Raw genomic sequence first — 15,501 nt, 5'->3', positions numbered from 1 at the left:
GACTAGAGCCGCTGAGCATGTTTTAAAGCCAGTGTCTGTGGCTGAGCCGTTTGTTGTGATTGGAGCCAGGGCAACAGTGTTTGTTTGATGTTTGTTTTTTTCATACACTAAGCCCAAAGAGCAGATAAGCCCACTTAAACTTTGTTGGAGACCCCCCTTTTGTTTATATTTATTTTGAGACGCATCCGTCGCTCGACACTCCTTTTCTTTACGTGTTTGTATGTTTTCCATTGGCTTATTCTGGTCCCATCGAGCAAAACATCAACCTTTTTAAGAACCATTTGCCGTCTGGTTCATTTTATGTCTCTTCCTCTCTGGTGAGCTGCAGGGTCCATTGAACAGGTGTATCTGAGAACACAGCCATGTTCCCAGTTAAAGGTTTTACTCTTGGATCAAATTTGGTCTAATTAAAGTTAAAATAAATATTCCATGAAATTCTCTTTTTTTATTAGGACTACTCTTTAAGGTTTCACTTTATTAGATTTTGAAGCACTCTAAGTGTGGATCAAAGTTTACTCAGATATGGAGTTGTGCCATTTTGTGACACATATCATATCTTGGAAACACTGCAAAATAATGATTCCCACATGGTTATCCTCTTAGCATGTTAGCATTTGATTAATGGAGTGTCTGTACAAAATCACTGTAATTCAATTGATAGTTGTTAAACTGTAGGTAGTGTGGACTAACTGAAAGACCAACGTTACAACATGGTCTGCTTAGGTTGAGATACGACGCTGTGAACAAAAACCTGCACACAGACAGGTGTTAAGTTGATGTTTAGATTCTCTATGATATATTTCTCATTTAAGTGCTACTGACATATTGCAGTGAAAGCATTCTGCCTCGCTGGCCACACTTCAGGGTCACACCATAAACCCAGTAAGCTTCCACTGATTTACAGGGGCTCCCACTCTCACCCATCTCTCCCTGTAACAGCTCTTGTAAAAGTCACTTGCCAAGCAGATGGCATCTACTTTTTTTATTTAACGTACAACTTATTTTTGCTCCTTTGTGGACTCCAGTGGTGGGGTTAATGATTTAACGAGTGAGACCTTCTGAGAAACAGACACGTATTCCAATTTGGTCCACTGGTGTGCAGTTATTTCACTTAATTGTTTCCTGAACTTTGCCCTTGAGGTTTTTCCTGACCCGGTATATCCTGATGGCGCTGAATGACACATGATTTGGGAAGATGGAGTAGGGGAGGCTTAGGTATGTGTGTTTGCGCGGGTTGCTCTGGTGCGGGCCAGGTGGAAGCGAAGCCAAATGTGCCTCATTTACTTCTGACACACACTCCTCCATCACCTTCACACGTGAAGTCTGGATTTATTCAGACCGCTCCTGAGCCGTTCCCGTGAAATTGTTCCCACAGGTTAAATGGGATGTTGTAATGGGGTCAGGCCAGAATTTCCCACATTAATGTCATTTATTACCTTGATTGATAATAGTTTGGAATCAGACCTGAAGATCTGAGACTTCTGAGACCATTTATTCAACTGTCACTAAAACCAAGACTTTTTTTTTTCCTTCAATCTATTCTCCATCAATGTAACCCAGAAGTCTTCCTCTCTCCATCCATATACCATCCTCCTCCTAAAGCTATCAGTCCCTAAAGTTTCTTTTGCTGCTGGTCAAATCCTAAACATTTATTTAACAGGTATTTCCCTTTTAATAATCAGCATATTTTCATGATTTAATACAATGGCACCACTTACTAAGGTTGCACATGTACATAAAGATCTGTGCAGATTATTTGTATGGGATCAGTAGAGGTAGAGGTTAGAATTCAACTTTGATTATTTATAAATCTGAGATATAAGGAAGGTGCAGTTTTCTTGTGAATTATAGACTCCTTGGCTCTAAAAAAAAAAAGGAAGAATATGTTAATGTAAAGCTAAACTGTTAAAAACCCTTCATGTCTGCTCTCCCGTGGCATCAGCAACGCCTCTCTCTGCTGTTCTTATTCACGTTCCTTCCTCTATGATTGGGACTAAACCTGCCAATCACTGCTGTCATCCTTAACATTTGACAGCAGCTGCTTCTATACCATCTATGTCATCCTAAAGTACTGGTGCAGCCACAGGGGGAGGTCATGATGCAGACTTTCTTTATGGGCTGGAAGAGGGCGAAAAGTTCCCTCTGAGGTCGACGCCGCGCCGCGTCCCACACATCACCCCTGGGGGACGTCAGCGTATCAGAGCATGGAGGAAAGTGGATGGATGATTTCTTTACACCAGATCTAAATCATCCTTCTCTTCCTCATGCTCCATCCCAGTTCCCAGACATTGCCCCGTCTGTCCGACCGGCTCTCCTTTTCCACCTGGAAAAATAGCAGGCAGTGAAACGTGATACAGGGCGGTGGGTGGGGGGTCGTGCTGGTCGCCGCCGGTCCCACTAATGGAGATGGATGTGGGCTAAGAATTGTCTGCTGAACAGCCTCCACCACGGAGCGAGAGGGGAGATCCATTTCTCCTGCGCTTCCTCCCGGGCTACACAACCTCCTTTAATGAGAGGGGAGGGCTGAGCACTCACGACTTGATTCGAGAGGAGGGAGGAGAGACCAGAGATGGAGACAGAAAAGAGAGAAAGGGCCGAGAGAGAAAAAAAAAAGAAAAAAAAAACTAGCAGCCGGAGAATACAGTGGAGGAATGACACGCTGACAACAGAGGGAGATAGATGATGAGCAGCAAGGGGAGAGGATTGAAGAAACAATGATATTCAAAGAGGTAGAATGCAACGAGAAAAAAATGCCAAAATGAAGACTGACTGAGATAAATAGACAGTGATTTTCAGACAAATCACTCCTTTGCGATTATGCTTCCAGTTCCTCAAAATGTCCCCACCGTTTACTCACATCACCACAGTGGAGATTTCTTTCTTGATAGTTTTGACAACATTTTAGAGTCGTTGAGCTGAAGTGAGGTCGCCTGTCAGAGTAGAATCACACTGTGGCTGATAAGGAGCGAGTACCGCCGTGTTCAGACAGCACAAGACTGTCTCAGCAACAGCCCGACCAAAAGCTGACGCTGCCTTCACAAACGCAAGACACCCAGCAGACTGTACATTACTTCAGAGGCACGAACTATTTGTATGTATATTCTTGTTTGCGGAGGTTGAACCATGGCGCACGTCGAGCCCATATTGTTTGAGGCCCGGCCTGTTGTCTGTCATGTCTCTCAGCCAAGCCCCTGTAATAATGGCCTAATTTAGGAAGGCGTCATCCAACGACATAGAAACACACGACACACACACAGTCAAGCTCCGTGCTTCCAGTATGCCTTTTAATGGTGTTGGCATTTCATTTCATGTCATATAATCTCAATGAATAGGAACCCTGTCCTTCGTCTTAGACAAATTCATCATTTTCTTTAACGCTATAAAATGACACAAGAAATAAAAATATGTCTGAAAATGCCACACTTCATAAGAAATTTCTGAGGAATGACCTTGTGTACTCCAGTGTGTAGTAAGAAGATCATATCCAGGTAAAAAAAAAAAATCACGATTATAACTTGCATTATAAAAATGCATGAAGTCTTTTTACTTTCAAAGCTGCCTTCTTCTCTTAAGTCAAATTATTGTGCTAATTTTAGCATGCTAAGTTAAGATTGTGAACGAGGCAAAAAAAAATCATCAATCATTGTGACTGAGAGCAAAGTAGCGTTGAGCTAAATCCACAGCTGTTCATAAATAGTAGTAGTCTCACAGACTCACTGGTGGCTGAAGTCTTATCATATAGTTGACTTGCCAGTGTCTTAATTGTGACAATACATATATCAATACAGTACTTTTCCCATTCCTATTTTTTTGTCGTTTTATTACTGTACTGGGTAAAATAGGCTTACATGTACCTCTCTGCCCACAGAGAGGAGCTAAACAAATCAGCCCAAGCCTCAACTCTAATGAGTCAGAAGTATGAAGTCTCAGACAGATTGTGTTCAGTTCACCGATGGCACCTGTAAATGAGTTCTGGTCACTGACGTTTACATTTTTCAAGCACTTATCTCTCACCACCATGTGGAGCCACCGGCTTGATGCAGCTTTTATGAAAAAGGACTGTGAGCACAGTGATGCCGCTCGGGAGGAGCGAGAGCATCAGTCCTTTGATGCCTTCAGATTTCAGATTTCAGCCTCTTTCACATTTGCATTTGGAGAAGTTGTCTACATCAAGCAAATTTATCTTTGTCTGAAAAGAATTGCCACCCACATCCTGGTGTTGCTGTACAGTTGAGTGACTGTTGAGTCCTTGTGAAGTCCTGTTGTGTGTGTCTGTGCGTGACTCACTTGGAGGCCCTTGATAAAATGTGGAAGATGACTTTTAATGGAGGCTGCTCAGATTCTCTGTTTTCTTCTCTCTTCAAAGAAACAGTTAAGCTGATTCAACTTCCTGTTTCTAACCACTGTCAGATTCTCAGGGTTTGGCTACAAACTGGGGGAAGTAGACACGTGGACTCTTCTGTGTAAATGGAAATGGTTGATTTCAGCTTTCAGAGTTTAAATGCTCATGAAAAAAAACTTGTTACATTTATTTATTTAAATCCAGAAACATTCCTTTCAGCACAGATTCCCTCTAAGGATGTGGGTATTAGACTATAATACTGTTTCAGTGCTTGGACCATATTCTTTATGTTTCTTTGTGTGTATGAGTATGTATGCCGGTTTATATGTTTGCTCCAAACCTTTTGCTTGCGCTGAAGCCAAGAGTCAAGAAAAAATCTTCACATGAGATAGGAGGCTGTTTGGAGATGAGATGCTCAGCAATTGCACATCTATCATCACGATTTTATTTATAATTGAAAGTGTGTCTGTTTTTGTACATGTGAACTAGACCAGCAAAATATCAATGGTAAATGTCCGCCTCAGAACTTGACAAGAAAGTGTCAACTAAAACATTATGTGTAAGGTGGCAACACGCATACTTTTAATTTCAAAATCAGTTTCCTTACTCCAAGTAAAATCCAACTCATTTGATATTTTCCTTTGATTTTTTTTAAAAAGAAAATAGGGTGGATCAGCACAAATGTATCACACACAACTGTCTCCTATACAACAGCTCCCTCTTGTGGAGAGATATCATAACAAACCTGTCAACCTTTCTTCTTTTGATGAAAGTTTACAGATGACAGTTCGTTCCTTCCTCCTGACAACTGGCTCCTTTACATTAACAGGCGCTACGAGTGTTTGCTTTTGTCTTTGAGATCTTGTATGGCCCTCCAGCTGTGCTCCAGACTCTGCCTCAGCTCTGCCAGATCGCTCTTGATCTCCTCAAGGAGCTCCAACTTCGAAAGCTTCTTATCAATGGATGAGAGCACCTCCTCCTGATTGACTTCCCTTACAGAGAGGGAGTCCTGGTCTGCTGCGTGGCAGTCGGTTTCAGTGAGCTGAAACGACCCCATCGTCTGTTCCCACACCGTCTCAAAGTACGAGTCAATGAACGCCTCCAGCTCCTCCAGGTCGCTGTTGCCCCACTGGTCGATCAGCGCCTGCAGGCCTCCAGACTCGGAGAGCATCCTGAGAGTCTGTTCTCTGAGAGCAGGATGGCAGAGGGAACGCACGCTGATGACGTCTTGCTCTGCCAGGGCCCTGTGCTGTGTCTCAGGCGAAACCACAAGCACTGCTTGATGTCCGGGGGGGAATGGATGCACACGGTCGTTCAGGGCCAGGTGGTCGTGAGGAGCAGGGAACTGGACGGGCACGTTTATCGTCTGCCATCTTGGCCCGTGTTTACCTGAGAGAACGGAGGCTACGTATGACATGAAGAGTTCTTTGTCTACGATGGTGAATCCAGCCTGTCCTCTGGCTCCTCCTGCTGGTACCGCCACAATCTGAGCAGCATCTGAACCTGCCGAGCAGCTCAGTGATGGATGTGGTGTTGCGTCAGACACTGTAAAGGAAATAACAACACTCGGTGTGAGCTATAAAACTCTAGCCTATCCTTTAACAACTACCGCCACACAACTTAAGGTGTACATCTGTTTATCTCCTTTTCACAGAGGCGGCTACTACATCATTCATTTAATCTTTTGCCGCGTTACTGTTTTACATAATGGCATAGCATAGTAGTGCTTTGTATGCTGTACAGTATATTATTTAAATGTCTGGTTCCTATTTTATGTGATAGATTAAATGCTAAAAAGTGTGTGTTTCAGTTGTATTTATTAAATGTAGTTTTAAATCTGGTTGTAATGGCATTCTTTATAAAATGACATCAGTTATAGTTTTACTGTAAAGAAATATGTCAGATTGTGGGCTGGGCTCCCTCTGGGAGAACACGGAGCCACTGCAGGGGTTATGAATTACTAGAGGGAAAATATTAAGTGGAACAAAGTGGAACAAATGTGATTCATGACGGGGGTAACTAAATATAATCTTATATCTTTGTACGATGCTATGGTACTAACCTCAATCTCATCTCATCTCCTACTACACTGGTAGGAGACTATACTATACTGGATCCTATCCCAGCTGTCACTCACACCTAGGGTCAATTTAGACTCACCAATCAGCCTAACGAGCATGTCTTTGGAGGCGGGAGGAAGCCGGAGTACCCGGAGAAAAACGACACAGACACAGGGAGAACATGCAAATTCCACCCAGGGAGGCCCGAGTCTTACTCAAACCCGGGCCTTCTCACCGGGAGGCAACAGCGCTAACCACTGATCCACTGTACCGCCTGCTGACCTGAATCATTTATTTATTTTTAACTGAGTATTTTATCATAGCTGTTTCTTCAAAACTGATCATCACTAATTAAGAAATCCAGTCTACTCTTGTGAAAATATCTGAGTTTAGGAAATTTAGCAAATGAAATTGGAAACGTAATTTTTTGGTTCCCTCCTGACTGATTTTAGTATTTGTGTCTAACTTGTTGCTTGTCAGTGTGGAAAGCGTGAAGACGCTTATTAGATTACTGAGGAATTTACAAGCAAAACAAAGCAAAAGGGTAAACTGCAAAAACAAATCCTTTCTATCCTGTTAATTGGTTTGCAACTCTAGCCCACAGGGTCCTGACCCCTGGGCTACTTTGAAATTTTCACATGATTACCACCAGAATGCAGAATCAATAGGATGAACTTGAAGTGATCAAATCATGAACATTGGGTTGACTTACAATCACGGGACACGGGCTGATGTCCAGTCCTAATGAGCGCGTTTAACTCCTTATGACATGGTGCCATTGCATCTGTTCGCTGCGAAACGCTTTTCCACATGTTGTGACCTCTGTGGAGCGCGGCCAGCCTTCCTCCGACCAGCATCTCCTCAGTCAGTTCGATGAGGTCCCTGACCTGAGCGCCATCCCCGCGGTGCTTGTTGTCTAAAACGTGATACCTGTTCCCACACTTCTCAACAAGCCTCCGCAGCGGTTCTCCTTCGCTCTCGATCCGCTGCTCGATGCTCGTGTCCCCCAGCCAGTCGCCGTGGGTGAACAGGACCAGCGCCCTGCCCCACAGCCGGCCTCCACCGGCCTCCAGCTGTTCCTCCAAAGCTGCCCTCTGCGCACCTCCGAACGAACAGCTTACGTTGACGACCACGAGGATCGCGCACGGATCCGCGACAAGGTCAGAAGACACGGAGTAGCCACCCGGCGTGTCTCGCACCGCCACTGCCCTGCCACAGGTGTTGCCTTGCTGTTCAGAACAGGAAGTGGTTTGGGTGTCCGTATCAAAGCTCTCCCTGCCGAGGATGGTGTTTCCACAGGAGCTTTTTCCCGTTTTCCTGCCACCAACAAGTACCAGTCTGAGTTCAGTCAGAGGGTTAACCTTCTCTGTCAGGAAGAAGTTTTTATACACGTGTCAGAAATCTTATACGTTACTCAAAAATATTGTCTGTTGAGCTGGTTAATTAGATCGTATAACTCACCGAGCTGAGACCTGGCCATCTGCCTTTGTTCCTCCTTCTTTTTCAGCCTCTTGGTGGCCCTCTCCTTTTCGTTTGTCACACCCTGCTCCAGCCGTTCCAGGACCGTCCTCTCTATTTCATAATGCAAGTTGCGGCCGGTCATCATCTCCTCGATCTTCCCAATCAGCTCTCTGACCTGAAACCCATCCCCTTTAGCTCTGCTGTTCAGAACGTGATACCTGTTGCCGCATCTTTCAACGAGCCACTGCAGCGGCGCCCCCTCGCTCTCGATGTACTGCTCGGGCGTGGTGCCGCCCAGACAGTCCCCGAAACTGAACAGCAGGATGACGCGGCTCCAGATGCGTTCACTGATCAGCTCCAGGTGCTCCTGCGCTGCCCTCCTGTAGGTCTCAGGGAACGCTCTGTCCACGCGGACCAACAGCAGGAAGACGTGAGGCCCCGGAGGACAGAGGGACAAACTCAGCACCAGCTCCCTCTGATCGAAGATGGGGCTCTCGTTGCAGAAGTAGTTCATCCACCAGCCCGGCGTGTCCACCACGGTCACGTGCCTCCCAAACACCCGTCCTCTTCCGACCACACACCGAGCTGTTCTCCTGGGACACTCCGCGATGTTGTCTCGGCCCAGTATTGTGTTCAGGGCACAGGTCTTCCCGGAGCCCTTTGCTCCAAGCAGCACCATCCGGATGTCAGTAACTGTCCTCGACTTCTCTGACAGGGTGAAAATGGGAAACGTGTTTACCCAAGATGTCAGCGTCGCGCCGTACGTTTTATGCTTGCAACTGATCCGAATCTTTTCAACGTGTCTTCGGTGTATTAAAAATGAACTGAGCCACACTATGTTAACGCTATATCTATAATGATTATTTTCTATGATTCCAATTTACAGACATACACAGTATGTACACAAACACACAAACAAGCCGGTTTATCACATGTGGTTTGCCACATAAAGAGGACATGCTGATCTGCGGTGAGAGTGTTGATAAAGCACTGTGCATTATTTGCAAATCAAATCTAGCATTCAGCATAGGCATAGGCCAACTAAGCAGAACACTTGGCACTGACTCACCTTGCATGAGAGATCTATGTTGTTTCATTCTCATGAACCTCTGCTGAGCCCTCAGCTCCAGCCCTCTCTTCTCCTCTGCAGCCTTCTGTAAAATGTTTTCTGGCATCTCGAACACGTTGTTTCCATTTTCTGTGACAAGTTCCTGGATCTTCACAAGCAGCTGTGTGACTTCAGCGTCGTCGCTCGAGATAACACTGTGACACCTCCCGCCGCACTTCTTACTGAGCCACTGGAGGCCCTTTCCCCCTCTCGCCACGCACTCCCCCGCTTCCGCGTGCTGAAGCCTGTCGGCGGAGGTGAAGACGAGAATGCAGTGACTCCACACCTTCTCACCCAGCAGGGCCACGTGCTCCTCCACGGCCCTCCGGCGCTTCTCTGAGAAGGCCGAGCTGGCCTTGACCGTGATCAGAAACACGTGCGGGCCCGGCGAGCACAGGGAGACGCTTGTTATGATCTCCCTCTTCACCACTTCAGACGTGTCCTGAGCGCTGAAGTCACACCACCAGCCGGGAGTGTCCACCACTGTGAGCCACCGTCCCGCCACCAGGGCAAGCCTGAGAGAGCAGGACGTAATCTCTTTGGTGGCAAACTCCTCTTTGCCCAGGATTAAGTTCCCCACGGAATTCTTTCCAGAGTTTCTGCCGCCAAGAAGTACAATCCTTAACTGTGAAGTGCACCAGCTGTCCCCTAGCAATATAAAACCGACACAAAGGTGAGAAGTGAAAAATATAATACAAACCACTCTGCATAGTTTCCCATTCCTCATTCATATTACAAATATACATTTAAATGTGTCTGTTGATCTGTGAGACTGACTATATTTTCATGTATCTTTATGTAGTTATGTATGTGTGTTAACATGTGCATGTATGTCTATATGTACAGTACATGTTTGTATTTACATAGGAAAAAAGGAAGCAATTATATAACTATCATTAATTAATGATTTAAGGAAGGGGTGGGATTAAGTATGTTTAGTTTTTCACTTCCACCCATTCCTTTTCGAGTATGTAAATTAAATTACTGTTAGATTATTATTATTGTTAGAATATTTATTTTGCTTATTTTCCTTATTAGTTGCTGCAACTGTGCATCCTTTTATAATGGTCTTATATCAATTTTGATATATATGCATTTCTATTATTTTTTGATGAACGTTTATTTTCCTTATTTACATATTCAAATTAAACTTCTTATTCATAGTTACGATAGTTCTCAAATACATGGTCCTAAATGTAACTATTTTATACACGTCATTCACTGTATTTTCGCCTTTTATAGATTAAAAGATTAATCACTAACTTATGAATCCCATAAAACAATAATGAAAAAGCACAATGTGAAAAACCAAAACACTGCACTTTCAGTTTCAGTGTCTTGCTCAAAGACACTGCAGCGTGGGGCATGTTCCGGGGGTCTAACTGCTTACCCGCTCTACCTACCGGGCACAGCGTCAAACATCGTATTTAACAAATACAATCATTATAACTAACTTTAGCTAAAAAACTAAAAAAAAAAAAAAAAAGTCCCTTGTGTCCTGTTGCCGCCAAAAAGAGCCACAAAGGGTCACTTTTTCCTCTTAATTTGACCATAACTTTCACTGTATAGCAGAAAATTGAATTAGTTTTGGTGATAAATTTTAATTTTGAATACGATTTTAAAAATTTTCAATAGGTCAATAATACACTGTGGGAACATTTACTACCCTCTCTTACTGTTAGTGGCTGCTTTCAGACGCTAAGTTTGACTGCTGTAAAAATACATCAGATCGTTATTTTTTCAACTTTTTTTTGCATAAATCTGTTAATCAAAACTACTAAACATTAAAAAATAATAATAATAACCCTTTAAATGCCAATTTCGAAAAGAAAATACACATAATGACGTATTTTCAATATAAAAAGTGGTTGGAAACAGGAAACAGTAAGAGAGGAAGTTTTTTTGAACAGGACACAAGGGTTAATTACACAAAACTTGTTTCAAATATAACAGATACTGAATAATGACTAGGTAACTTTTACAATCAGGACTTTTCTTTAGAATACAAGATAACATTATCATGACTTTGATTAATAGGACAGATCAGATATTAAAACTTACGCGCTGACAGCTCGCTGGTGGCCATTTCAAACTTGGAAACATCTATAAACCAGTGTATTGGAAAAATGTATTCACATGTTAGGTCCGTGTTTCTGAGCCCTCTCTGAAACAATACAACCAAGATAGCAGAGACAGAAAAAGAAGTTTGTGCTTAATGAGTCTGAAGGTCGTCTGTAATGAGTAATCAGACTCACATGCAGGGGATAGTGAGAGCCACACCTCTGAGCAGCAGGTAGGTTCATAGTCCACTATCAAGAGAAACATTTATCATTTTCTAAACAGAAGCAAAAGGGGGGAGAGTTCATGTTGATCATTGTTCACTTTTTTACGAATCAAGGTGGCCATAGCAGCTTATCAATCTGGGGCCTTAATATGGAAACGAAAACATGCAAAATGTTGCAGCTTTGGTGGAATAATGATCATCACTGGGTTTTTTAGATCCACTAATGCCATGGAACTAAATGTATTTATAAACTTGTGTGTTTAACATATTTGTTAACTCAGTTTTGACACACCATTGTTCACACCATTGTTCATATAGAAATACCGCACTTTTCACTCTGCTATATCAATTTAACAGTTATATACTTTGAGATTTTACAGCCAACAACCAATAAACTCATAAAATATGATTGTACTAGTGTACCTCAAACCAACGGTGTACACATAACATCAAATTAACAATCAACAACAGAATGAGCAGAAGAACCAAAGGTAATTGGTGTAATGAATGTCCAGTATTAGGGTCTAATTTTCTACAGGGTGACTACTTTATGTGCATCTTACCAATCATACTTACACACTTTCAAAACTTCCATACTCTTAGGTGAAATTTTTGATGCAGAACTGCAATCATTTTTTGCTATTACAGACATTTCAGTAAAATATATAATGTGTATAAATGAGGAAGCTATACCTTCAGAACTCTGTGTTGACCTTTAATAGTGTTGAAGAAACAGTAAGTGTAGTTCCATGCTTCAGTTCTTACCCCTGACTAGTGCATTATCATGCCTCTGTTCCATTCTCTTGACCGTGACATCAGAGGAACACCTTATAGATTTTAATTAAAAGGACACACTCCCCTCTTGGACTTAAAATCAAACCAAATAGGTGGTGACACGTCACGTCACTACTGACTGGTCATGTGCATGACACAACTAATGCTTTTGCTGATACTGAGCTTGAGGTGATTGTTAGCATACCATGTGCGTCAGCTCTGAATGAATCTCAGCTGTTATGGCTGGATACCAGAAACAATATCACTAATGGGAGGAGGTGTACAGTCACAAGGCAGTAAGTAAACATATGACCTGTCTGTGTGCATGCATACACTATTTAGCCTATAAAAATAATGCATCAGTATTAATTTACTAACAGCAGTTAGATGCCATTCTGCTGCCTAATAAAAGGTTTCTGCTCAAGAGAATGTTGTTTTTATTCCCTTCTGAGTGAATAAAATAAAGTTCACTTCCTATCTCAAACAAATTTGATACATAACCGGAAATACACAGGCGGTGGTGACAAAGCCATTTGTGGAAACATCTGCCAGTGGAGATGATGCAAATTAACATTTGCATCAAAGGAAGAGCAGACTTTGAAAGGATGTGGTGTTCGGGGGTTTCCGAAAGGGAGCCATCAGCTGCCATATATTTAATATAACGTTTTAGTGTTTTATAACCTATTAATTTGCTTAAGTGTATTTGCTTTAGTGTATTGTCACCCATAGATAAAGATTTGGTTTCATTTGCTCTCAGATTGAGAACAAGACCTACTCGAGCTGTAGGGACTCAACTCACCAGGACACTCATACCCTTATTTAAAAAGAGAGAGATGTCTACTATTGATAGTACATGCCGTAAATACCAACGGATAAATAAAATACTTGTGGAGGTGAGGGGCGGGGCTTCGTCCCTGGCTGTAGGAAGTGTAGGAGCTGTAAACTCCGCCCCCTACCAAAACAAGTATTACACAAGCAGCTAGCTGGTACGGCAAACAAAGCTCTGCACCGGTGACACGCATACGCACGCACGCAGGACGAACAGCAACAATGGGGCTCAAAATCGAAGTGGAATACTGGTATTTATCTTTTGTTATACTTCTTTACATTCCCTGTTTGTCTTTTGCCTAGTTATGTGTGATTTCTGCCCATAAATGTCAGTTCAAAGACGCTTTAGCATGGCTAACGTACAACTAACAGTGAGCCAACCTAGCCTGTGCAGCGCTGTTGGCAGCCTGAGCGACACTTACGAAAACACTGCTTACTATAAAATATGTGTTTTTTTTTTCTTCTTCTTCCATCCAGTGGCGCATGAGGCTACGAACCCCGCTTTCGGGAGCTCGCCAGGACGGTTAAGGGCGAGTTCACCGATGCGGACGTGCATGGCTTCGTGGGAAGAAAAGGTAAATGGGTGTAATTTCATCCATAAGGATCGTACCCTGAACCCGTTGTAAAAGTGATTTCAGTTGTACACTGTAAAGCATGGATCCTAAAAGTTTGTTTTGTGTTGGCGTTTGTGTGTGTTGTAGGCAGCTTTGAGATTCAAATCAACGGGCAGCTGATCTTCTCAAAGCTCGAGACGGGTGGTTTCCCATACGAGGACGACGTAAGTAACACACAAACTGTCCTTACAATTTAAATCGCAGCGGTGTTGGCAGTGCTGTTTGTTTTAATTCGGTGCAGATCATGGATGCAGTTCAGCAAGCCCATGATGGAAAACCCCCGCAGAAGATCACCAAAAGCCGGCCGCCATGCGTCATCATGTGAACGAGTCTCCGTCCTGCCTCAACATCAGCAGCGCCATGACATACCAGTGCTGCCTCTGGTTCATCCACACCCTGCTAAACCAGTTTGGGATGTAACATTACTTTAACCATCAGGGAAGCACTACTACCCCTAGCAGACTTCTGGCTCCTCTCTCTGTTCCCATTGCGGTGCTCCAGACTATTAATGATTACCATAGCTTAAAATGAAAAGGCTGTAGTATGATGAATGCGTTTCTGGAGTTTCCTTTTTATAGGAGCAGAGACGGTGAGAAGATGCTGCAGATGAGTTGGAGGGTGCTCACTTTTATTTTCTTAATCTCTTAATTTGTATTCTTGTCTTACGCATCATATGCTCTCAACCAAGTTCACTGGAAGCAGTAGGAAGTAGTTGCACATAACTTTAAAATAGTAAAGGAAGACTCTTGGTGTCTCTATTCCACTCTATGCTGCATCCTCGGTTACTAATTAACTTTCTGGGTTTACGGGTTGTGAATAGCACCATGGTGTCCTTTGCCATGGCCAAATGCAAAATTAAATGTTGAAATAGTTTTCTTTCTTTATGCATATCAGATTGGAATAACCACTACCGTGAGCTGTTTTAATGCTGCTGTGGTGGGCGGTCCCTGAGCTCTGTCAAAAACCTGGGTTAAAACGGTTGTTCTGCTTTGTTTGTTACGCTTCACTGTAATTTAAATTGATCACATAGTCATCAGCTGTGCCCCTGAAGGCCATCACCCACTGGTCTGTCAGGCTCACGTGATGAGATGCAGACTACTTTTTCCAAAAATCTTCTTTGTTTAAATAAAGGTCGTGATTATTTAAGCTTTCGTCACAGTCTCTTGTTTTGAGCGCACTCAAAAGAATGAGTTAATGATCATTAAATGACCACGCCTATAACAATTCCCGAGTGGGTGTGTTCGCATGCAACGCAGAGCTTCTCCTTTGGTGCCTTGAGCCCTTGAGGAAGGTCGGCCAATTATAACACAGCACACCTTGAACAGGATTTTCTGTTTATGTCAACTGCCTGCGTAACAATTGTTATATAAACTGGTTTCACAACATTTCCATGGATGGTGATGTTCCAGGAAATGAACTGCAAATATCAGGAAATGAACTGCAAATATCAAGAAAACATTTTTCCCCCGTCACATAAAATGTTAAGTAATTTGTTCTGTCAATAACAAACAGGAAGTCAGGATGGTAAAGAATTTGTGCAAAATCATGGCTTTCATAACTTGACCTGCATAAATATCTGCATTACTCTGCAGATATTTATCATAATGAAGTCTGTAGGTGTAAAACAAGACAAGTAATTTCTTGTGTATTACACTAAGGGGCGCAATAACTCAACGAATGCTGCTAGCTGGGGTCTTTTGCCTGTGGTATCTCAGCTGTCAACCATACTGGCACACTGATATCTACTTAAGAGAAACTACGCTGTATTTCTGAAGTTACACACATAAAAGGTTACTCTTCCTTTGTGTGTGTGTGTTTTATTCAAATACTAATGCAGCTCTGAACCATAACCATTAAGCAGACAAAAGGTTATGTGTACTATTTATGGATCTGACCACCATGCAAAATCTGATTTGCAAGGTTGAAATTGTAATTTTATTGTTTTGAATTTGATTATGGACGCAATAAGATGGTTATCAGACTACCATGCAGTAAGTTGTTTTAGGAGAGAATATGTTGTGTGGCCGTGC

The 15,501-nt window shown here is 42.8% G+C and overlaps 2 protein-coding genes across 2 annotated transcripts; one reads left to right on the top strand and one right to left on the bottom strand.

The window, feature by feature from the left end:
• Positions 1-3,273: 3,273 nt before the first annotated feature.
• LOC124997405 (GTPase IMAP family member 8-like) lies at positions 3,274-11,156 on the bottom strand. The gene is made up of 5 exons (XM_047571069.1): positions 11,033-11,156; positions 8,933-9,619; positions 7,864-8,571; positions 7,115-7,768; positions 3,274-5,887 (listed from the first exon to the last, which is right to left on the bottom strand). The coding sequence occupies exons 1-5, from the start codon at positions 11,055-11,057 to the stop codon at positions 5,175-5,177; spliced, it is 2,787 nt and encodes a 928-aa protein (XP_047427025.1). The 5' UTR covers positions 11,058-11,156; the 3' UTR covers positions 3,274-5,174.
• Positions 11,157-12,978: 1,822 nt separating this feature from the next.
• On the top strand, positions 12,979-14,617 carry LOC124997773 (migration and invasion enhancer 1-like). Its single transcript, XM_047571753.1, has 4 exons — positions 12,979-13,108; positions 13,335-13,432; positions 13,559-13,635; positions 13,713-14,617. Exons 1-4 carry the CDS (start codon positions 13,080-13,082, stop codon positions 13,794-13,796), a joined length of 288 nt encoding a protein of 95 aa, XP_047427709.1. The 5' UTR covers positions 12,979-13,079; the 3' UTR covers positions 13,797-14,617.
• Positions 14,618-15,501: the final 884 nt, after the last annotated feature.

This window comes from Mugil cephalus, chromosome 20 (genome assembly GCF_022458985.1).
Source record: "Mugil cephalus isolate CIBA_MC_2020 chromosome 20, CIBA_Mcephalus_1.1, whole genome shotgun sequence".
NCBI classification, from domain to species: domain Eukaryota; kingdom Metazoa; phylum Chordata; class Actinopteri; order Mugiliformes; family Mugilidae; genus Mugil; species Mugil cephalus.
This window is presented reverse-complemented; position numbering and strand designations above follow the sequence as displayed.

Coding starts and splice junctions, on each gene's coding strand:
- LOC124997405 (XM_047571069.1), bottom strand. CDS start 11,057: ATGGCCACCAGCGAGCTGTCAGCGC. Junction 9,620..11,032: donor CACCAGCGAGCTGTCAGCGC/GTAAGTTTTAAT, acceptor TTATATTGCTAG/GGGACAGCTGGTGCACTTCA. Junction 7,769..7,863: donor GATGGCCAGGTCTCAGCTCG/GTGAGTTATACG, acceptor TCTTCCTGACAG/AGAAGGTTAACCCTCTGACT.